General features: G+C 43.9%; 1 protein-coding gene across 1 annotated transcript in view; it reads left to right on the top strand.

Moving 5' to 3' along the window:
- The window catches only part of PDSS2 (decaprenyl diphosphate synthase subunit 2), a gene marked incomplete at both ends in the record, with an annotated part of 286,459 nt that overhangs the window by 238,793 nt on the left and 24,668 nt on the right, over window positions 1-22,998 (top strand). Inside the window, one exon of the mRNA XM_080700610.1 lies at window positions 7,859-7,891. Within this exon, the coding sequence (XP_080556736.1) occupies window positions 7,859-7,891 (33 nt within the window). The remainder of the gene's footprint in view (window positions 1-7,858; window positions 7,892-22,998) is intronic.

Here is a 22,998-nt window from a genome sequence, read left to right as displayed (position 1 = left end):
ATAAGGATCATTAATGGATGATCAGTTCAAATAATTGGGTGAATGATTAATAGGGAACTGAATATTCACACGGATTCAAAGCACTCCATGGGCTGCTTGTTAAATACATAGGAAGCAGTTAGCAGAGTAGTTTCAACAGTAATGGGAGAGACTGATATTGAATGTTTCCTGCCATAATGGAAAGAGAAACATACAGCATCACCTGTGTACTTGTCTTGCCCAAAAATGTGTAATTGAATCTCATCATGAGAAAATGGGCAACCTGTTACGGATTGGGAGAATATGGTTTGAGGAAACTATTCCCCGGGAACCCCTTCGAGGGTCCCGGACACACTTTCCCCCAACCCATAACAAAAGCCAAAAACAACCAAAAACAGAAAATTACCGCGGGTTCTTGTCCTAAGCTAAGAATAAATATGCATAGCTTGGACAGTTGCTGGAAGATTTAAAGAAGTTTATTAGAAAGATAGAATTACAGAAAATAGAAATACAGCCCCATACCAAAATGGCATGAGGGGTTGACTCGAAATGAATACACCAAAGGGCTTACACTGCGACTCGGTCTTTTATACCCATGACCTCCATCTTGTTTGCGTGACTCTGACGTAGTGAGTCCCTGTAAGGTATCTTCTCTTAACCCTGAAAGGTACCTCCCCCAGCAAGGTGTGGCAAGGTGTCTTCTTTCATGAAGGGCAAGGTCAAACCCTGCTCCATCCTCCCTCGATCATCATGTAGATCTGTCTTTAGATAAAAGCCTAGTTCTCCTCTCTTAAGATCTGTCTTTAGATAGAGAAAGGCCTAGTTCTCTCCTATTGACTGGTTAATTACTTTGAGCTAGGTTAATTTACATTGGAATAGCTGCCTGTTTTAGGCAGAAATTAAGTCCTTTCTTTACCCCTGTCTGCCGCCATTTTGACACAACTATTTTGAAATATATCGATTATTTTCTTTTGAAATATATTAATAATCAGAGCTTTCCTAAATCTTCCTAGGCCATTCCCAATACTGGTACACAACCAACCTGGACTCATGAGTGTGTGTGTTTAGGGATGATCATGATGTAGACAGTTCACCCTCAAATAGCAAATAGTCATCTAGAGAAAGATAGTGAGATGTCCATAACTAGTTAACCTAGACAGGGTAATGGGTGTTCACTGTATCCTTTCAACTAAAAGGTTGATGGGAGATGGGAGGTAGTTTTCCCTGAAGTTTTAAAATCTCTAAAAATGATTTATTCCGTCAGGTGTGGTGATTCACACTAGTAATCCCAGCACTTGGGAGGCTGAGGATTGTAGGAGGATTGCAGGTTAATGAACAGCCTCAGCAAAGCAGTAAGACCCAGCAACCTAGAGAGACCCTGTTTAAAAACAAGAAAATAAAATAGGTGAAGGTGTAGCTCAGAGTTAGAATGCCCTGAGTTCAATCCCTAGTACCAAAAAAAGAAGAAAAGTGACTTACTCCAAAATATAGCTGGGAAGAATGACCTGGTAAATAGAGATGATCGGTCTCTGGCACTTTCTGGCTCCCTGCTGTGGAATATTAGTATTGTGCATTTAGAAAGGGTGCCCCCATATCCAACTCTCAAATCCAGATAACAGTGGTTGGAAATGGGAAGCAGTTCATTTATGTCATCCAATCCTTCTTTGTTACCTGACTTTAAAAAAGCATTTGTTTCTTAAAGTAAAAGGCCACATTGTACATCCATTACTTACCAACAGGGAATCTGTCTGCCTTTGGTCACAGAGACCAGCGAATAAGCCTGTGGAATTAATCCCTTTGTGCCTCCTCTCCATCACAGCGCTGGCCCCTTTTTGCTTTTGTAGGAAATACTGTTTTCCAGTGCTCACCGCGGCTGTCTGCAGAGGCCTCTGGTGTCAGGCACACTGGCGTGCTCCCTTGTCTATTCTCACATTTTTTTTTTTAAAGATAAAACAAGGTTCAAACCACACAATCTCTGTGAACTGCTAAAGATGGGGGGAAATTACTTTCTTTTCTCGTGACCTGGATTGACAAGAAGCACACCTATCGCAGGCAAAGGGATGAGTGAGTCCCTTTTAAAGACCCTCGTAATGAAGCCCTCAGGGAATTGCTGTGTATGATAGAATTTACTGCGGCTCCCGGAGACGAGCGGTGCAGCAGGAAGAGGTGCAGGCCTGCTGCTGTTGGATATAGTCTGCATTGACTTCATATCAGCCTATTTTGGGTCCCAGTGAGAAAGTTATTTTAATAATATCTTGCTCTGCTAGAAATATTCATGATAAGTGGCAGATGTCAGCAAAAGGGGGGGGGGGTAGAGTACTGTGTTCTCCTTGAGATTTTAGGAGTTTATAGAGAGTTGTTCTCTTTTTAGCCTTTGAAGTCAACACCAGTGCACATAGAAGCATAAGTTGGAAAGGACATTAGACATAAACCAGACCAGTGATCCTCAAACAAATCAGCATCTCACAGGTAGGGTGTGGGGAATTCGCATTCTTCACAAGCTACTTAGATGATTCCAAGACAGCCAGTCCAGTATTGCAGGGGGCCCAGCCTTTGAGCACTGCCAGGCTGGTCCAGTACTCTTACTTGATAAAAAGAAAATGCAGGTGCTGGGTGTGGTGGTATACATTTGTAATCCCAGTACTTAGGAGGCTGAAACAGGAGGATCACTGGTTCTAGAACAGCCTCAGCAAATAGACTCATTAACCTAGAAAGATCCTGTATCAGAATAAAAAATAAATAGGGCTGGGGGTGTAGCTCAGAGACAGAATGCCCCTGGGTTCAATCTCCAGTACAAAAAAAAAAAAAAAAAAGAAGAAGAAGAAGAAGAAGAAGAAGAAGAAGAAGAAGAAGAAGAAGAAGAAGAAATAAGCTGGGTGTGGTGATGCATGCTTGTAATCCCAGCACTTGGGAGGCTGAGACAGGAGGATCTCACAGGTTCGAAGGCAGCTTCAGCTACTTAGTGAGGCTCTCAGCAACTTAGTGAGACTCTGTTTCCAAATAAAATATAAAATAGGTCTGGAAGTATAGCCCAGAGGTAGAAAAGCACCCCTAGTACTACAATAATAATAATAATAATAATAATAATAATAATAATAATAATAATAAATGTAGGTCCATATAAAAATGTTTAGCCAGGCACAGTGGTACATACCTTAAGGATATGTGCTTTAGGAGGCTAAGGTAGGAATATCACAAGCTTGAGGACAGCCTCTGATATTTAGACCTGGTCTCAAAATAAAATAAAAAGGGCTGAGGATGTAGCTTAATGGTAGAGTGGCCCTGGGCTTAACCCACCATATTAAAAAGGGAGCAAAAGCTGGGCATGGTGGTGCACACTTGTAATCCCAGTTCTTGAGAGGCTGAGACAAGAGGATCACAGGTTTGAGGACAGCCTCAGCAACTAGTGAGACTCTCCTCAACCTAGCAGGACCCTGTTTCAAAATAAAAATAAAAGCCAGGCATGGTAGCACACACTTGTAATTCCAGTACTTGGGAGGCTGAGATAGGAAGATTGCAGGTTCGCAGCCCCCCTAAGCTATTTAGTGAGGCCCTCTACAACTTAGTGAGACCTTGTTTCAAAATAAAGAATAAAAAATAGGGCTGAGAGTGTAGCTCAGAAATAGAATCCCACTGGACCGCAAAGAAAAAAGAGGCAGGATTTTAATTCTATTAAGGCCTAAAAACTGAATTTTTTGCCCCCCATTTTGTCTCTCTTCCCAGGAGGCCATAATGCCTCTTGCATGATCACAATTAAGCTCTTAGGCCTGGCTTTTCTCAGTAGACAGGCCTCACCACCTGAGGTTTGGTGAAGCTTGAAGGTATATGCCTTTTTTTTTTTTTTTTTTTGGAGGGGGGATAACTGGGTATTGAACACTTTACCACTGAGCTGCACCCTCAGCCCTTTTTATTTTTTGTTTTGAAACAAAGTCTCAATAACTTGCTGAGGCTGGCCTTAAACCTACAATCCTCCTGCCTCAGCCTGCAAATACTGTGTTTACAGGTGTGCATCACCATGCCTGGTGGAGGTGTAGATCTTGAAGTCTCTCTGGAGGTCTCCCAACTTCCTTTCTGGGCTCTTTCCCCTTCTTCAATACACTGCTCTCACGGGGGAGGCACCCATTTGTAGGAAAGCTGCTGGATCATGTTTCTCTGTCCTGCCCTTTTGGGGTTCAATTTCCGTGAACTCTTCAAAGTTATTTCCTGTTGTTGGAAGCTTAGATTTTTTTCTTTATGAATAGAAGGTAGGCGAGAAAATGAAAGTAGGGCATTGTTCAATATAGGCAAAATTTGTTTGTAAGGCATCAGCTAAGGGCTCCATATGGAGTGTCTACTACCTACTCCTACTACTAGGGGTGAGTAAAATGAGTTCTGTTTCATAAGTTTCCTGGCTACATGGTATATAAGCAACATAGGTAAAGAAAAAAAGCATTCATCTGTCCGCTCATTCACTCAGATACCAATCTAGACATGGAATACAGTGTGAGCAAGAGAGAAAATTTTCCTGCTGTCATGGAGCTTGTTCTAGAGGAAGTTTGATGTGAAGCCCTTCTAAAATATATAACGTGTAACCCCTAGAATATGAGCCCTGTGTAGACAGGATTTCATCTGGTCTGTCTGCGATTGTGTCTCTAGTACCTAAGTAGTGCCTGACGCTGGTAGATACTCGGTGAGTATTGCCTGAAGGTATCGTAGAAATGATAGCCTCTCCCAAATTAAGTATCTTGCAAAAATAACAAAAATAGCTAGTGTTTAATAAGAAATGCCATTTATATAAGGTACTAAATTATTTGCTTTTGTTTCTAACTTACCATGTTTTTTATAAGCTCTAAAGCCTTTCGTGGGAATATATATCACAGTAGCCCGTTCCGGTTGTGTGTACGGTATAAATATAGATATTGTTTCCATATAGGATGAGGCTCAGTGTCAGATGTCTGCTAATCTAAAATGAATTCAAGAGTCAGCTGGGAGCTGGAGATCTTAAAGACCGAGCATGTTGCGAAAATGCCGAAATTTTGGTCACAGGCATCCGTGGGTCATTCGTAGGATCAAGGCCATGCAGAAGTGAATAATACCAAAGTGCGCAACTGGATCTTAGTGAGGCGCACAGCTGTGCGTGGGGCTTCTCTGCCGCTCCTGCAGAGATCACTGCTGGGGGAGGGGAAACAGCGTAGAGAACCCACTTTTAGAAAAAGATACCTATATACAAACACATACAAGATATTTGAGAAGAGAAGACTTGCCTAGTTTAAAATTTTCTTCAAGAAGAGATTCATTCCAATTGGTATGCTGCATCTCAGTACGAAGTCCAAACTCTTTTCAGTCCACTGGCAACCCCAGGACCCTAAAGAAAACCGTGAAGGGTAGGCTGAAGACTCTGAACTCATTTTTAATAACACATTGGTTGCAGAGGCTTTTTGTTCCCTTGAATGTGCTCAGATAGCCATTTCGAGCGGTCTGTGATGGTGCTAGCAGCCGTGCATGAGTATGGAGTTATTACACGTTTCCCATTTTGAAAAGAAGAAAAACACAATGAAGGCAGCTTTGGATACATTTTTCAGAGATTATTAAAAAGCAAGAAATGTCAGAACCAGCATTATAAACATTCTCTTTTCTCTCCTGGAGGTTATTTGCCCATGTTAATTGCCTAGATAATGTCACATTGGACTCAGGAACAAAGTAGTTCCACAAGTAACCTGGTTTTTTGTTTGTTTGTTTGTTTGTTTGTTTGTTTGGCTGGTTGGATTTGGTTTTGCGGTACCAGGGATGGAACCTAGGGGCATCTTACCTCTGAGCTACACCCCCAGTCCTATTTTGTAAGTCTTTTTTGGGGGGAAAGGGGTCTGGGGATGGAACAGGAACATTCGACCCGAGCTACACCCCCTGCCCTATTTTTTATTCTTTATTTTGAAACAGGGTCTCACTAAATTGTGGAGGGCCTCACTAAGTAGCTGAGACTGTTCGCAAACCACTTTCCTCCAGTCTCAGCCTCCCCAAATGCTGGGATTACAAGCCTGCGCCACCACACCTGGCTCTAAGTCTCTTTATTTTTGAAACAGGATCTCACTGAGTTGCAAAGGGCCTGGCTAAGTAGCTGAGGCTGGCTGTATACCTAGGATCCTCCTGTCCCAGCCTCCCAAGGACTGGGGTTACAATTGTGCACCGCCATGCCTGGTTTACATCCTCTTTTCTTTTTTTTTTTTGTTCTTCTTTTTTTTTTTTTTTTTTAACTCAGTGCTAGGAATGAAGCCCAGGGCCTCACACACGCTAGGCAAGCGCTGCTATCACTGAACTGCACCCACAGGCCGCACCTTTTCTTTCCTATCCTCATACCTACTTTGGGTGGGTGGGTGGGTTGGGGATCTTATGGCATAAGAAAAATTACACCAGGAGATGTGAAAAGCAATTGACCCACAGATTACTTACTAACCGTACAGGAGGAAGCACGTCCCTGCAGTGGAGTGATCTGACAGCTACCATGTTAACAAAATGACCACGCTTACAGCATCACTAACAGTAATCACCTGACATCCTGTGCCCCCTGACCTAATGAAGTATAACATAGGCCACATGAAGTATTTTTGCCAAGAATGTTTAGCCTCCATCTAAGCAAACCAAGACTCTCGCCAAATTGCTGAGGCTGCTCTCAAAGACTGAAATCCTGACTCATCCTCCCAGTTATCATGTGCACCACCACACCCACCCAACTTGCAATTTACAGGCAAAATAGATATTAGTTAAATGACACAAATGAAGATGAAATAAGACAGGTTTCAAAGAAACTGTGTGTGTGTGTGTGTGTGTGTGTGTGTGTGTGTGTGTGTAACTGGGGATGGAACCCAGGGCCATTCTACCTCTGAGCAACACTCCCATACTTATTTTTTATTCTTTATTTTGAAACAGAGTCTCACTAAGTTGTGGAGGGTCTCACTAAGTAGCCGAGGCTGGCCATGAACCCACGATCCTCCTGTCTCATCCTTCCAAATACCGGAATTACAAGCGTGCACCACCACGCCCAACTTCAAAGAGACATGTTAAAGACAACTGTCCTGGTGTCCTCAAAAAGACAGTGGTTTTCATGAAAAGAAATTAGTGACTTTTATATTATAAAAATAGGAAGAGACTGATCTAAATTCAAAAGCTAAACAGAGACATAAAAAACAGACCTATTGTGTGAATCTTTAATTTAAATTCGGGTTTGTTGGGTTGGAAACAGGGTCTCACTTAAGTTACTGAGAACCTCACTAAGTAGCTGAGGCTGGCTTCAAACCTGTGCAGTCCTCCTGTCTCAGTCCCCCAAGCGCGGGGACTACAAGCACGTGCCACCACACCTGGCAAAACATTATATTTTACTTTTTTTTTTTTTTTTGTGGTACTGGGAGTGGAACCCAGAGGCTTTCTACTTCCGGGCTATACTCCCAGACCTATTTTATATTTTATTTGGAAACAGGGTCTCACCAAGTTGCTGAGAGCCTCACTCAGTAGCTGAGGCTGGCTTCAAACCTGTGCGATCCTCCTGTCTCAGCCTCCCAAGCGCGGGGATTACAAGCATGTGCTACCACGCCCGGCTAAAACATTATATTTTAAAAAATAATTTTTCAGCCGGACATGGTGATGCACGCTTGTAATCCCCGTGCTTGGGAGGCAGAGACAGGAGGATCGCACAGGTTCAAAGCCAGCCGCACTGGCTTAAGAGACCCTGTTTCCAAATTTTAAAAAGCATAAAATAGGTCTGGGAGTATAGTCCAGAGGTAGCAGGGCTTCCAGGAACCCCAGTACCACCATAAATAAATAAATAAATAAATAAATAAATAAATAAATAATAAACAAATAAAATTTAAAAATAAAAAATAAAAAACAAATTTCTCTTTTATTTTAGGCTCAAGATAAAGGAAGATTAGACTATGCTAAGGTAAGTAGATTTTGTATATACTGCATAGTTTCAAGGGTTTTGTTTTCTGGCTTTTGTTTAGTTTTTCAATTTTGTTCGTGTGTGTGTGTGTGTGTGTGTGTGTGTGTGTGTGTGTGTGTGTGTTACTGGAAATTGAACCAGGGGCATTTACCACAACCCCTCCCTTTTCATTTTCTGAGACAGGGTCTCGCTAAATTACCAAGGCTGACCTCAAACTTGGAATCTTCCTGCCTCAGCCTCCCAGGTACTGGGATTACAAGTGAGCACTACTATACCCAGCCATACCACAGTTTTCACATTTCAATTTGGTGTTTAGTTTTTGTTTATTTTTGAAAGGTCATATTACATTTAAAGCTGGGAGGACATTTCCTATTCAGCAGCAGTCGCTAGCAGGTAGAATTAAATTCGGTCAACAATAAGTGTCTGTATAGTGAGTCAGCACCTGTTTCATTCCAGACACCGCATTAGGTCTTGGGAATACAACAGAAAACCAAATGAAGTCTCCTTTCCTTTTAGAACATTTACAATCAGTGGGAGATATAGACAACTAAATAAGTGTCTAAATAATATAATGTCAGGTAGTGGTAAGTGCTATGAAGAAAAATAAAGTAAGATCACAAACCACTGTTGGCAAGATGCCTGTGGCTCTTGATGGAAGACAACTCTTAGCGCCATCAGAGAATGCCTGGAGTCTTATCCATTTTCTGTTGCTGTAACAAAATGCCTGCAAATGGGTAATTTATAAATAATAGAAGTTTGTTTGGCTCACGGTTTTAGAAGCTGGGAAGTCTATGAGCACTGTGTCAGCATCTGGAAAGTGTCTTTTACCACTTCATAACTTGAGGCGGGCATGGTGATGCATATCTGTAATCCCAGTACTTGGGAGGCTGAGACAGGAGGATCACAGGCTCAAGGGCTGTCTCAGCAAGTAGTGAGACTCGTCAACCTAGTGAGACCGTGTTTCAAAATAAATATAAAATAGGGCTGGAGGTCTAGAATGCCCCTGGGTTCGATCCTCAGTATCACAATAAAAACAAATAGATGGAGCCGGGCATGGTGGCGCACGCTTGTAATCCCAGAATTTGGGATCCTGAGACAAGAAGATTGCAATTCGTGGACAGCCTCAGCTACTACTTAGTGAGGCCCTTTGCAACTCAGTGAGGCCCTGTTTCAAAATAAAGAACGAAAACAGGGCTGGGGGTATAGTTCAATGGTAGAATGCTTCTGGGTTCCATGCCCAGTTCTGCAAAAAAAAATTAAATTATGTAAATAAATAGGGCTGAAATTGTAACTTGGAAATACAATGTCCCCCAGGTTCAATCCCTAGTACCAAAATAAAATAAAATAAAATAGCTGGGTGTGGTGGCGCACGCTTATAATCCCAGCACGTGGGAGGCTGAGACAGGAGGATCGCACAGGTTCAAAGCCAGCCTCAGCTACTTAGTGAGGCTCTCGGCAACTTAGTGAGACCCTGTTTCCAAATAAAATATAAAATAGGTCTGGGAGTATAGCCCGGACATAGAAAGCCTCTGGGTTCCACCCCCAGTATCACCAAAAAATAAAAAATGAAAATAAAATAAAATAAAATAAAATGGCTAGAGGTGTAGCTCAGTGATAGAGCATTTGCCTCGCATGGAAGCAACACTGGGTAAATCCCCAGTACTGCCAAAAAAAAAAAAAAAAAAAACTTAAAGAGATCCTTGGTAGGAGAGCAGGGCAGGGCAGGAGTGGTTTCCCCAGATATTTCTGACACACAGGGCCCTGGCTAAATCTTCTGTGGGAGTTCAGATGTCAGCGCACCTGTGAACATGCCTGGGCCACACTCTGTTTTCCCTTGGGGACAAATGGAACATTTAGCAGGTGTGTGGCATGCACACAACTGCTTAGCTAAATCAGATGCTAGCTATCTGATTTATGGGATAGTCGGGAATATCCGGAGGGGGAGCACACCTGCACCCCAAAGACAGGGAAGAAGAAATATGACTCAGAACCAAGACCCACAAAGAAACCCAGGGTGAGCTGGAGCCCGGCAGCCCACGGGGCCCACGGCGGCGGCGCCACGCCTCTGCGCGCTTCCCACTCTTTCCTCGCCCCAAGTGCTTCTCTCCTTTGATCTGCCATCGACTTGTGCAAAAACTCAGTGACAGGAGCGGCTCCAAGCTGAGAGCACACGTACCCATCACTCTTAGATGACATACCTGTCCTACGTCCACGTCCATCATGTCTTGGATGTCTGTTTGACCTTCATCGGATACCCAAACCCAGGCTGGGGACCCACCTCTCGGGGTTTCCCCCAGGCCCGGAAGCCCAGCATTCTGAAACAGCTCAGCATCTCCCCTGGCATCTCTGTTCTTTTGTTGTTGGTGGTGTTTCATAACTTTTTTTTTGTTTTTCAGTACTGGGGATAGAACCCAGGGGCATTCTACCTCCGAGCTACACCTCCAGCCCTGTTTTTTATTCTTTTATTTTTGAAACTGGATCTCACTGAGTTGCAGAGAGCCTCACTAAGTAGCTGAGGCTGTGCGTGAACCACCATCCTCCTGCCTCAGCCTCTCAAATGCTGGGATTATAAGCATTCACCACCATGCTTGACTTTTATTCTTTATTTTGAAACAGGGTCTCACCGAGTTGCAGAGGGCCTCTCTGAATAGTAGCTGAAGCTGTCCTTGAACCTCAATCCTTCTGTCTCCAAATGCTGGGATCACAAGCATGCACCACCACGCCCTGCTTTATAACCTTATTTTTTAGAGCAGTTTTAGGTTCACAGCAAAACTGAGTGAAAGGTATAGAGTTTCCACGCACCCCCTGACCACCCACACACACACACCCTTTCCTACTAATAACATCTCACACCGGGAGCCAGGCATGGTGGTGCATGCCCATAATCCCAGTACTTGGGAGGCTCAGATATCTAAAAGGATTGCTGGTCCCAGGCCAGCCTCAGCAATTTAGCAAGGTCCTCAGTAACATAATGAGACCCTATTTCAAAATAAGAATTCTAGAGCCGGGCGTGGTGGCGCACGCTTGTAATCCCAGCATTGAGGATGCTGAGAGCGGAGGATCGCGATTCGTGGACAGCCTCAGCTACTTAGTGAGGCCCTCTGCAACTCAGTGAGACCCTGTTTCAAAATAAAGAATAAAAAACAGGGCAGGGGGTATAGCTTGGAGGTCAAATGCCCCTGGGTTCCATCCCCAGTGCCACACAAAAAATAAATAAATAAATAAATAAATAAATAAAATAAGAACTAAAATAGGATTGGGGTTGAAACTCAGAGGTAGAATACCTCGAGGTTCAATCACTAGCATCACATATACACACAAAAAAATTACCCGTTATGTTTAACTGTGTATGTCTTTCTTCTTCCTGTAGCATGTCAGCACTCTGCAGGCAGTAGCCTCGGCGGCCTTGTTCATGGCTGCATCATACCCTGGCACAGGCTTACACATGGTGCTTGACAAGCATCTGGCCTTGAATATTGTTTTAGTGTCATGTTAGGAGAAATAGGAGGCTCATAGGTCTGGAATCGGTAATCACAGAATCAGCCAGGCATGTGGCACATGCTTGTAATTCCAGTACTTGGGAGGCTGAGATGGGAGGATCGCACAGATTTAAAGCCAGCCTCAAAGCCGGGTGTGGTGGCGCACGCTTATAATCCCTGTGCTTGAAAGGCGGAGACAGGAGGATCGCGCAGGTTCGAAGCCAGCTGTGCTGGCTTATGAGACCCTGTTTCCAAAATAGGTCTGGGAATGTAGCCTGGAGGTAGAAGGGCTTCCAGGAACCCCAGTACCACCACCAAAAAAAAAAAAAAAAAAAAAAAAAGCCAGCCTTAGCTACTTAGTGAGGCCCTTTGCAACTCAGTGAGACCCTGTTTCAAAATAAAAACTAAAAAATAGGGCTGGGGTGTAGCACAGAGGTAGAATGCCCCTGGGTTCCATCCCCAATACCGAAAAAAAAAAAAAAGTACCAAGTGCCAGTGACTGTGTTTCTTATCATAAACAGAAGCCCACCCCCCCCCTTGAATTTCTAGTACTTTTCTGATGTTAAAGGCCTAACACAGCTGGTCTGGATTGCTTTTGATAATTAATCCAAACCTGTCATCCTTACACAGACTTAGATCCAAGTTACATGGGGGAGATTACGTGGAATGCGGGGATGTCTGCAGGGTGCAACTTGCAGAGTGGCATCCTGTGCAGTGCATCGGGAGCGCTCGTACCCCGCGGTGCCCCCATGCCGTGCGGTCTTCCTGCTCTGGGTGCTCACGCTACTGATGCAGGCATCATGCTTGGTGGCGAAAGGTTCCCCTGCTGGGCTGATCTGTAAGATGATATTTGAAAATCTCAGCAGCCATTTCAGGAGATCGTAGTGAAGTTCATTTGTTGCTGGAAGTTTCTTTATTTTCAAGTGATGAATATTTACTCAAAAGACAAATATTGCCTGAAAAGTCAGACTTCAGGAAACCATAGAAGATGATTGCAGTTGTGCACTGTGGCTCTATATACCGTCGCTCAGATTGGTTTGGTCTCCGGTGGTGAGGAAGTAGGGGAGCGTGGAAGACATGATCATTTGCAAAATCAGTCTCAGCTGGATCTCCAGAATGCCCGTCACAGTCAGCAAAGCAGCGATCTGGACTCAAACACTCAGATAAGAAATTGAATGCCTTTTTTTATATATATACTGGGGTTTTATTCAGGGACATTCTAATTCTACCTCCAAGCTACGCCACAGCTCTTTTTATTTTTTATTTGAAAACAAGATCTCACCAAGTTGTAGAGGTCCTCACTAAGTTGATGAGGCTGGCTGAGAACCTGAGACCTCCATTCTTAGCCTCCCAAAGTTCTGGGATTACAAGCATACCACGCCAGCTTTTCTACAGTTTTAACTAGGTTAGTAAGATGTTCTTTGTTTTTTCCTCTCACAACCTAGATGTGCCTTTTAGAGTTAATAGCTTCCATCCCTGCTCACCCCTCTGGTAGGCGGGCTTCTGCAGTGGGTAGACATTGGACACTTGTGTTATCTACCTTAAGAGGAAGGGAGAGACTTAATGAATTAATACTTGCCAACTGCTTGGATATCTTAGGGAGAACGGTGCTATGATGGGGTGTGTCTATACAGCACCTAAGAAGATTCGGCCTGAGCGGCCTACGGCCTAAGGCAAAACTTTAAGTAAAGTGATGCAGCAAAAAACGGTCAAGATGGCGCCTGGAGGAAGCTAGGAAGGCGTGGGTTCCCCATTCACTATGGGTGGGGAGACTGAGTGGTTTTTCCCTTTCTACCTTTAAAGGAGCTTTCCGCACACATGAATGGCTCATGTACTGGCCTGGGATTGGCTGTAAACTACGTGCTAGTGATCTTTATCCCGGATAGGCTAGGCTATTCCTCATGGAAATTCCCCTCGTGGCTTGGTGCTATATAAAGAACTGCTTGAAGAGAAATAAGGGAGATCCTGCTTGACTTGACTCCCGACTCGTGGGTTTGTGTTCGAGTCGTCCGGTACTCATCATCTCGCCAAGCCCCGCCAGCTGTCGGGCCGGATTCCCGACAGTGCTACACAGTGTAATGCGTTCATGTCCAAGATCCACCACAATAGCAACTCAGTTAAAAAGTATTTGAAGCTGAGCACGGTGGTACACACCTATAATCCCAGTACATGGGAGGCTGAGACAGGAGAATCGTAGGTTTGAGACCAGCCTCAACAATTTAGTGAGACCCTCCACAACCTAGTGAGACCCCATTTCAAAATAAAAAATAAAACCGGGCTGATAGTCTAGCTTAGAGGTATAATGTGCCCAGGTCCAACTCCCAGCACCTCAAAAAATAAAATTGCAAAGCCGGGCGTGGTGACACACATTTGTAATTCCAGCGCTTAGGAGGCTGAGACAGGAGGATCACGCAGATTCAAAGCCAGCCTCAGCAACTTAGTGAGACCCTGTTTCCAAACAAAGTATAAAATAGATCTAGGAGTATAGCCCAGAGGTAGAAAAGCCCCCGGGTTCTACCCCCAGTACCACAAATAAATAAATAAATAAATATATTGTAGAAAAAGTATTAAATGGAGTGTGATTACAAAAAAAAAGGCTGGTGCTGACAGGTTTTTGGGGGGAGGGGTTGGGTTTTTTTTGTTTTTGTTTTGTTTTTGTGGGTCTGGGGATGGAACCCAGGGGCATTCGATCTCTGGGCTACAACCCCTGCCCTATTTTTTATTCTTTATTTTGAAACAGGGCCTCACTAAGTAGCTGAAGCTGTCCTTGAACCGGGACTGTCTGGTCTCAGCCTCCCGAATGCTGGGATTACAAGCGTGTGCCACCACGCCCAGCTGGTGCTAACAGTTTTGCTCTTGTGCACAACATTGTGGTCTTAACTGCAGGACCAACCCGCAGCCATGGGTGCGTATCTCACTGACCCTTCCTTTCTCTGGGCTATTGGCCCCAAGGTTGGGCACAGCAATTCGGTTCAGAGCTGGAGGGGAGAGTGCCACCTACTGAATTGTAGGAAATCTTGGGCGTGCTTTGGGACTGGTGGAGAAGCCTCTCAGACCACATTCATACTTGGTTTGCTATGGTAACTAATATATATGTCTAAAAGAAAACGAATATGTTGACTACTTTTGCTTAGAAAAACATCTACAAACGTCTGTGTATTTTCCCCAGCTGGAGCCGAGCGTATGCCTGTAGTTTAGCCTACTGCTACTTGAAATAACCATGCTGCTAAAAGACTGAGGCAGATGGTATTTTTACCACTTCAGGCAAAACATGGCACCTATGGTTCGACTTTCAACAATTTTAAATCTTTTAACATTTCCAAAATGGCTTTCTTAAATATCTCCATCACAGAGACAGACTTTTCCCCAGTTTCTTCTTAATAATTGCCTCAGATAGAGAGACATGAATAAATATCACCTGGTCAAAACTAGGCTCTGAGCCGGGCATGGTGGCACACGCTTGTAATCCTAGCATTTAGGAGGCTGAGACAGGAGGATCGCAGTTTGAGGACAGCCTCAGCTACTTAGTGAGGCCCTGTGCAACTCAGTGAGACCCGGTTTCAAAGTAAATAATAAAAAATAGGGCTGGGAGTGTCGCCTGGAGGCTGAATGGCCCTGGGTTCCATCCTCAGTATTGCAAAAAATAAAAATAAAAAACCAGACTCTGTTTAGCATTATGGGGCTGCCTTCTGTTCTTTCTTTCCCAAGTGCCTAAGACTGTGCCTTAATTGGATGTTGACATCCATGTTAAATTTGAGGCTTTTTTTTTTTTTTTTTTTGGTGGTACTGGGGTTCCTGGAAGCTCTTCTACCTCCGGGCTTCACTCCCAGACCTATTTTTACATTTTTATTTGGAAACAGGGTCTCCTAAGCCAGCGCTGCTGGCTTCGAACCTGCGCGATCCTCCTGTCTCCGCCTCCCAAGCGCGGGGATTACAAGCCTGCGCCACCACGCCCGGCTAATTTAAGGCATTCTAAACAACGGTTTATATGAGCTTGCTTTATATTTATCTCTGCTTATCTTGCCATTTCATTTCACTTGCCCCCTGACTCAGTACAGAAAAGTGAGTTTTGTTGTTTTTTTAACTGTCCTTTTGGGAAGTTCACTCTTAAGCACAGGGAAGGGCTAAGGTTAAGCACTCAGAGAGACTGAGCAGATCTTAATTCTGACAGATTCCGTTCTCAGAAAGTGTAAGAGCCTTTCAGGAGGATGAGTCTGGGACTCACACTTTCTCCTACAGCTGGTTCAGGGCTCCAGGGTGGCAGGGCCTTCTGGCTCTGTCCTGCCACGCCTCTCCGGCATCGCGCCTGGCACCCCAGCCCTGAAGCCCTTGCGCGTCTCCTGGTGTACACAGCGCATTTGCATAGGGTACACATTACCATTCTCTTCCTGCCAGCAAACTGTGCGGCGCAGACGTTTGCATTTGCATGGTCACACACCATCATTTTCCTTTAAAAGGAAAAAGAATACTTCCTCACAGGTCATGATTCTCCCCTCCGAGTTTGCGCTGTTAGCCATTTCATCCTTTTAGTCAAACATCGTGCTTCCACCATTTTGCTGCATATAGAGTCCAGATCCTACTTTATTGAGCATTGAATAGAGAATGATGTTTCGTAAACATTATTGTTCTTTCTTTATAGACAAAGCCAGAACCCCAGTCTGTGTGTGTGTGTGTGTGTGTGTGTGTGTGTGTGTGTGTGTGTGTGTGTGTGTTTTCGGCACAGTTTTTGCCACTCACTTTCCCACACCCTAGCTAACTGGCTCTGAGAATCTTCTTCACATTGACACATTTAGAGACCAGATGTTGCTGTGTTTTCTCTTCCCCGTACCCTTTTCTTGGGCAGATGCTGCTTCTGCCCTGGGACTTCACGTTAGCTCCTTAGGTAAAATATTTTACAGAACAGCACCGTAGGCACTGAATCTCTCATCTCCTCTAACCTCTTGAAGATGTCTTAACATTTAGCATTTCTGTTTCTGTGATAATTATGGAGACTGTGTAGAAGGCTTGTCCTTCCCCTCACCTATCCTGTTCCTAACAGACTCGTGGTATAAGTAGATAAGATGCTTATAGCAGAATTTAAAGAAAAAATTTCCAAGTAGAAATACCATTGTAGGCCGGGCGTGGTGGCGCATGCTTGTAATCCCCGCGCTTGGGAGGCAGAGACAGGAGGATCGCGCAGGTTCGAAGCCAGCCGCGCGCGCTGGCTTAGGAGACCCTGTTTCCAAATAAAAATGTAAAAATAGGTCTGGGAGTGTAGCCCGGAGGTAGAAGGGATTCCAGGAACCCCAGTACCACATAAAAAAAAAAAAAAAAGAAATACCATTGTGATATGGGTGCAACTGTGTAAAATTTTATATGCTCAGAAGACAACATGTAAAAATGTAAATACAGGCATTAAAGCGATAATAGGTACGCATGCTTTAAATGAGAAACACATCGTACTTTTTAAAGATTTCTGTTTTGTAAGTGTAGGCTCTAATTTGATTGGAGTATTTTCAGATTATGACGGAGGTGGTGAGGGTTGAAACGGAGGCAGTGTTAGTAGCGAGGTAAACCAGAATTTAACTCGAGGCTCCAAAGGAATCGTTTGCTTCCGCGGCAGTGAGCAGAGATGAGGGAGGTGGAATCTTTGCACACTGTGACTTTCTGGTAGAGGGGCTGGAGGACAGCTGAGGAAGAGGGAGACCCAGCACAGAGCATGCCTTGAGCATGTTAATCCCACGCAGACCCCAGGAGGGGCGCCGGAAGACAGGAGGAACTGCCGGCTGAGGGTTCTAAATGCCCCACTCCTCGTCTCCTAAAAATCAGATTAAACCAAATATTTTTATGTTGACAGTCACATTTTATAGAAATGCTTTCTCCTAGCCGGGCGTGGTGGCGCACGCTTGTAATCCCAGCATTCAGGAGGCTGAGACCAGACAGTCCCGGTTCAAGGACAGCTTCAGCTACTTAGTGAGGCCCTCTGCAACTTAGTGAGACCCTGTTTCAAAATAAAGAACAAATAATAGGGCAGAGGGTTAAGCTTGGAGGTCAAATGCCCCGACCCATCCCCAGACCTGCAAAAAAAGAAAAAGAAAAGAAAAAAGAAAGAAATGCTTTCTCCTTGAAGCAGTAATGAATAGATTCTCTTTAATCTGTTTTTCAAAACAATTAATGTAGCCGGGTGTGGTGGCACACACTCGCAATCCCAAGACAGGAGGATCGCAGTTGGCAGACAGCCTCAGCTACTTAGGCCCTCTGCAACTCAGTGAGACCCTGTTTTAAAATAAAGAATTTAAAAAATAGGGCTGGGGGTGTAGCTCAGAGGTAGAATGCCCCTGGGTTCAATCCCCAGTACGGCAGGAAGGAGGGAAGATAGATGGGGCTGGGAGTGTGCTTCGGAGGAAGAAGTAGAGTGCCTCTGGGTTCAATCCCAATACCAAAAAAATAAAATAAAATAAAGTCTAATCACACATAAACTAGTATCTTAAACCAGAATTGTTCTGTGAGCCCATGCACACGCAGTCCTTCCCCATCATCAAGCTAGTTCTCCTCCCTCCTAAGGCTCTGAGTATATTATTTAGCATTTGTCCCCAGTGACTATCACCTTGCTTTGATGATCTAGTCCTCTAATTTCTTAATGTTATTTTAAAATTAGATTCTTGTTCTCTGAGGTGTTAGCAATCCCACACACCTCAGTGGTATCAACAAATTTAATGATCATAATCTCTGTTCCCTTGTGGATCGTGAATAACGTTATTAAATTATTTCAGTGACAAGCCTCTTTATGACATAAAATATGTCACTTCTCAGATATTAACCCAAATACAGTGATACTATTTGAATATAAGCAATTACAAATCTTATTTTTCTTCAAATCATATTTCTAGCTATTGATCTTTGCTTTAAAATGTTATACATAAGTCAGGCATGGTGGCTCACACTTGTAATCCCAGTATTTGGGAGGCTGAGACAGGAAGATCACAGGTACACGTCCAGCCTCAGCAACTTGTGAAGCCCCCCAGCAATTTACTGAGACCCTGTTTCAAAATAAAGAATAAAATAGGGCTGGGGGTATAGCACAGAGGTAGAATGCTGTTGGGTTCCAACCCCAGTGCCATAAAAATAAAATAAAATATTATATATAACATGTTAAATTATTTAATGCTTAATAATAATATTTAGTGGGGCAGTGCTCCCATTGTTAATTTACTATTTTGAGAGGGAATACACCAAATGATGTGTGCATGTATGAATATATCACTTTGAATCTCACTATGACATATAATGACAATGCACCAATAATAGTATAAAAAGTTACCATTTTAATTAGTGGCCCTGAGCCCGGCGTAATCCCGGGCTCAGGCAGAAGGATCACGCAGGTTCAATGCCAGCCTCAGCTGGCTTAAGAGACCCTGTTTCCAAATAAAATATAAAATAGGTCTGGGAGTGTAGTCCAAAGGTAGAAGGCCCCTGGGTTCCATCCCCAGTACCACCAAAAAAAAAAAAAATTTAAATTAATGGCCCTTAAATTACATATCTACATAATATCTAACATTTATCAGGAAGCTAAGCAGATTTGTAAACCTGAAGTGATACCAAGGTTTTCTCACCGTTGTATCATCCTAAGGGCTCATAGCCCGGCACATCACAGATGCCCAACAAATATTTGTCGAATGATTGTTGAAGGAATGAATGACAAGATTTCCTGCGCGTTTGTGTCTATACCCTGTTCTTGCAGTTCATAAGGTATATTTGACTCTACCTTTGTTCCTCTTATTTTTCCCAACTACAACTATACACACACACACATTTACATATACATGTTTCTCCCCTTTCCCCTCAGTGCTGGGGATGGAATCCAGGGGCGCGCACGCACACACACACACGCACACACACACACACACACACACACACACACACACACACACTAAGCAAGTGCTCTGCCACCAAGCGACATTCCTAGCCACCACCTCAAGGATATTTTTGCTCAAAAGGTTACAGCCTCAATTTCTTGCACCCTCTGGACTGAAAGATTCAGTTGGGGAAACCGTTTGGATCTCCGCCCGGAAAGCTGAGACTGCCCTCCAGGCTGGTTCTGCGGGTGGCTGTGCTGCTCTGTGGGATAGCTGGATTCAATTACTGCTCCCAGTCTGTGGTGCCCAGAGCCACCTGTGCACAGAGGGAGCCTGTATGTCTTTATGTAGAGGGCAGAGCCTTCTGACCCCATAGAAGAGCCTGTGTCGTCCATTCAACCCATTTTAAAGTCGATCTGAAGGGAGTTCCCTTTCCTTGTCTTCAAATACAGTGAAGAGGCATAAGTTTTCCAAAATTATAGTTTGAGAGAGAAGAAAAGAGAGGCATATCTGTGCAGCTTCTAATATAGTTTTAGTAGTTAATAGTCTTTTTTTAAACCTAGATTTATATTTCCAAGCTCATGCACTAATCTTACTACAGTCTGATTTTGTACAGATGTAAGGATTTTTGAGATTTCAGGCTGTGTGGTCCATCAGAAAGCTGTTTAATTGGTGCATCTGGAGCCACCCCCGTGTGTCCTGTGCAGCGTCGGCAAGCACTCGGCCTCAGTACTTCTCACATCAGACTTGATCAGACAATATCGATCCTTGATAATGTACTTAACCATCTTTCCTGCAATAACAAGCCAGTTGTGTCCCCTCGGTTTCCAAGCAAAATTACTAAAAGGACAGTAGGACCTACAGCACCTGCGCCATAGCTGAGTGGTGTGTACCCTTTTTTCCCAGTCCTTGACTCTGGCCTGAAGAAAGGTCTTGACTAGTGGGAAGCGTAATAGAGTCAAAGCCGTACCTTGGAAGACTAGCTGGTGCGTAGCGCAATGGTGCCCCCTGTGGAAGAGCTCCCTGTTCCAGACCTAAGGAAATTATGCTAAGCCAAATCGTTGATCCATTCCTGACAAGATTTTCGGTACTTGTTTAGGGAAGATTGTAGGCCTTTCTGTGTGTTGTGCTTGCTTTTTTTTTTTTTTTCTTGGTGGTACTGGGGTTCCTGGAAGCCCTTCTACCTCCGGGCTACACTCCCAGACCTATTTTATATATTTTTTTAAATTTGGAAACAGGGTCTCTTAAGCCAGCGAGGCTGGCTCCAAACCAGCACGATCCTCCTGTCTCTGCCTCCCAATCCCAAGCGCGGGGATAACAAGCGTGCGCCAGCACGCCTGGCTGGTTGTTGTGCTTGCTTTAAGACACACGCCACTATATGCACACTTCCATGTGTGCAATGTTCAACACTAAGCTACTTCATCAAATGGTTCTATCAGTCTCTCTCTGAATCTTCTCAGAGAAACTGGCAGTGTTCCCATAGGATCAAGGTTCTTTTTAGGTCTTTGACTCCACCACATGTGTTCTCTACCACCACGCTGCACCTCCAGGTGCATGCGTGCATGCGTGTGTGTGTTGGTATTAGGGATGAAACCCAGGGGAATTTGACCTCCAAGCTACATCCCCTGCGCTATTTTTTTTTTTTATTCTTTATTTTGAAACAGGGTCACACTAAGTTGCGGAGGGCCTCACTAAGTAGCTGAGGCTGTCCGCGAACCGCTATCCTCCAGTCTCAGCTTCCCAAATGCTGGGATTACAAGCGTGCGCCACCACGCCTGGCTAGCCCTTATTATTTTATTTTGAAACAGAGTCTCATTAAATTGCAGAAAGCCTCACTAAGTAGCTGAGGCTGGCTCTGAACCTGAGATCCTCCTGTCTCTGCCTCCCAAATACTGGGATTGCAGGCCTGCTTTATTGTTTGTTTGTTTGTTTTGTTTGTTTGTTTGTTTGTTTTGTGCTCCTGGCAGAGGCATTCTATCTCTGGATTATATCCCAGCCCTACTATACTTTTTGTTTGGAAAAGGGGTCTTACTAGATTGATGAAAGGCTCACTACTTGCTGAGACTGTCCTTGAACCTGTGATCCTCCAGTCTGGGCCACCTAAGTACTGGGATTACCGGTGTGCACCACCATGCCTGGCCTCAAGGTGCTTTAGACATGTAATACAAAAGAAGTTGTGCGCGGGCACTGGTCTTGCTAGCATATAGAAAATGTGCATTATTCTATATTGTAGCACAGTTCTGGTCTCAGAAATGTGATTGCCTAGCCAGGAATGGTGGCTCAGGCTTTTAATCCCAGAACTTGGAAGGCTGAGACAGGAAGATCACGGGTTCAAGGACAGCTTCAGCAAGTAGTGAGACTTTCATTAACCTAGTGACACCCTGTTTCAAAATAAAAATCAAATTGGACTGGGGGTAACTCAGAGTAAAATGTGTCTGGATTAAATCCCTAGTACCATAAAAAAATGTGATTGCCCAATATGTTTGCTGAACCAATGTGATAATTATTGTCACCTTTTTTTTATTGTCACCTTTTTTTAAAAGCTTATTAACATTCTTCAGTCTTCCAAGAAAAGTTTTATAGATAAACAAGTTCTGGTCACCATCTTCTTGAGAGAGGCAAGGATCCAAGTCAACAAATATACCTTCCAGAACATAACTCCAGAGAGATCCTACATCTGGAAGAGCTGTTCGTCCCACAGAATAGGATTGTTTCCATGGCACAAAGAGTAACTTTTTTATCCCGTGCACTGATTCCTACACCTGTCCCCAATCTGATAACAGCCTGCCTAGAAGACAAGGTGAATATGCGTGCATTTCATTGTCACTGTTCTCAGTAGACAGAGTTTGCAGGGTGCTTGAAGTGCTTTCTGGTGAAGTCGTGAATGTGCTATACTTTCATCTTGCATCAGGATACATGCTAGGACCTTAGATACCCGGGGCCCTGTGTGTAGTGGTGACAGTAGAATGGGGCATTCATTGTTCCCCAGCTGCCAGTGCTCAGGTACTAAAGTAGATAAATATTGGCATATGAGAAGCATAAGAGAAAATTATAATTAATATATGGACTCAAAAGCAGGGCATGGTGGCACATGCCTATCATCCTAATACTTAGGAGGCTGAGACAGGAGGATTGCAGGCTTGAGGACAGCTTCATCAAGTAGTGAGATTCTTAGAAACCTAGTGAGACTGTGTTTTAAAAAACAAAAAATATCTGGGCGTGGTAGGGCAGATTTGTAATGCCAGCATTTGGGAGGCTGAGACAAGAGGATCACAGTTCAAGGACAGCCTCAGCTACTTAGGCCCTTTGCAACACAATGAGACTGTGTTTCAAAATAAAGAAGAAAAAATAGGGCTGGGAGTATAGCAAGAAGGTAGAATGCCCTGGATTCCATCCCCAGTGCCACAAAAAAATAAAAATAAATAAAAAATAAAAAACAAAAAATAGAGCCGGGCGCTGTGGTGCATGCTTGTAATCCCAGCATTTGGGAGGCTGAGACAGGAGGATTGTGGTTCACAGACAGCCTCAGCTACTTAGTGAGGCCCTTTGCAACTCAAAGACCCTGTTTCAAAAAATAAAGAATAAAAAATCGGGCTGGGGGTATAGCTGAAAGGTAGACTGTCCCTGAGTTCATCTGGTGTACCGCAAATATAATAAATAAATAAATAAATAAATAAATAAATAAATAAATAAAATAGGGCTGTGGGTGCAGCTCACAGGTAGAATGCCCCTGGGTCCTCTCTCAGGTAACACACACAACACACACACTCAAGTAAAATAGAAATCCAAACTC

The sequence above is a fragment of the Muscardinus avellanarius genome, assembly GCF_963383645.1.
Source record: "Muscardinus avellanarius genome assembly, chromosome: 8".
Taxonomy (NCBI): Eukaryota; Metazoa; Chordata; class Mammalia; order Rodentia; family Gliridae; genus Muscardinus; species Muscardinus avellanarius.
The sequence above is the reverse complement of the archived record's forward strand: the minus strand, read 5'-3'. Positions and strand labels throughout refer to the sequence as shown.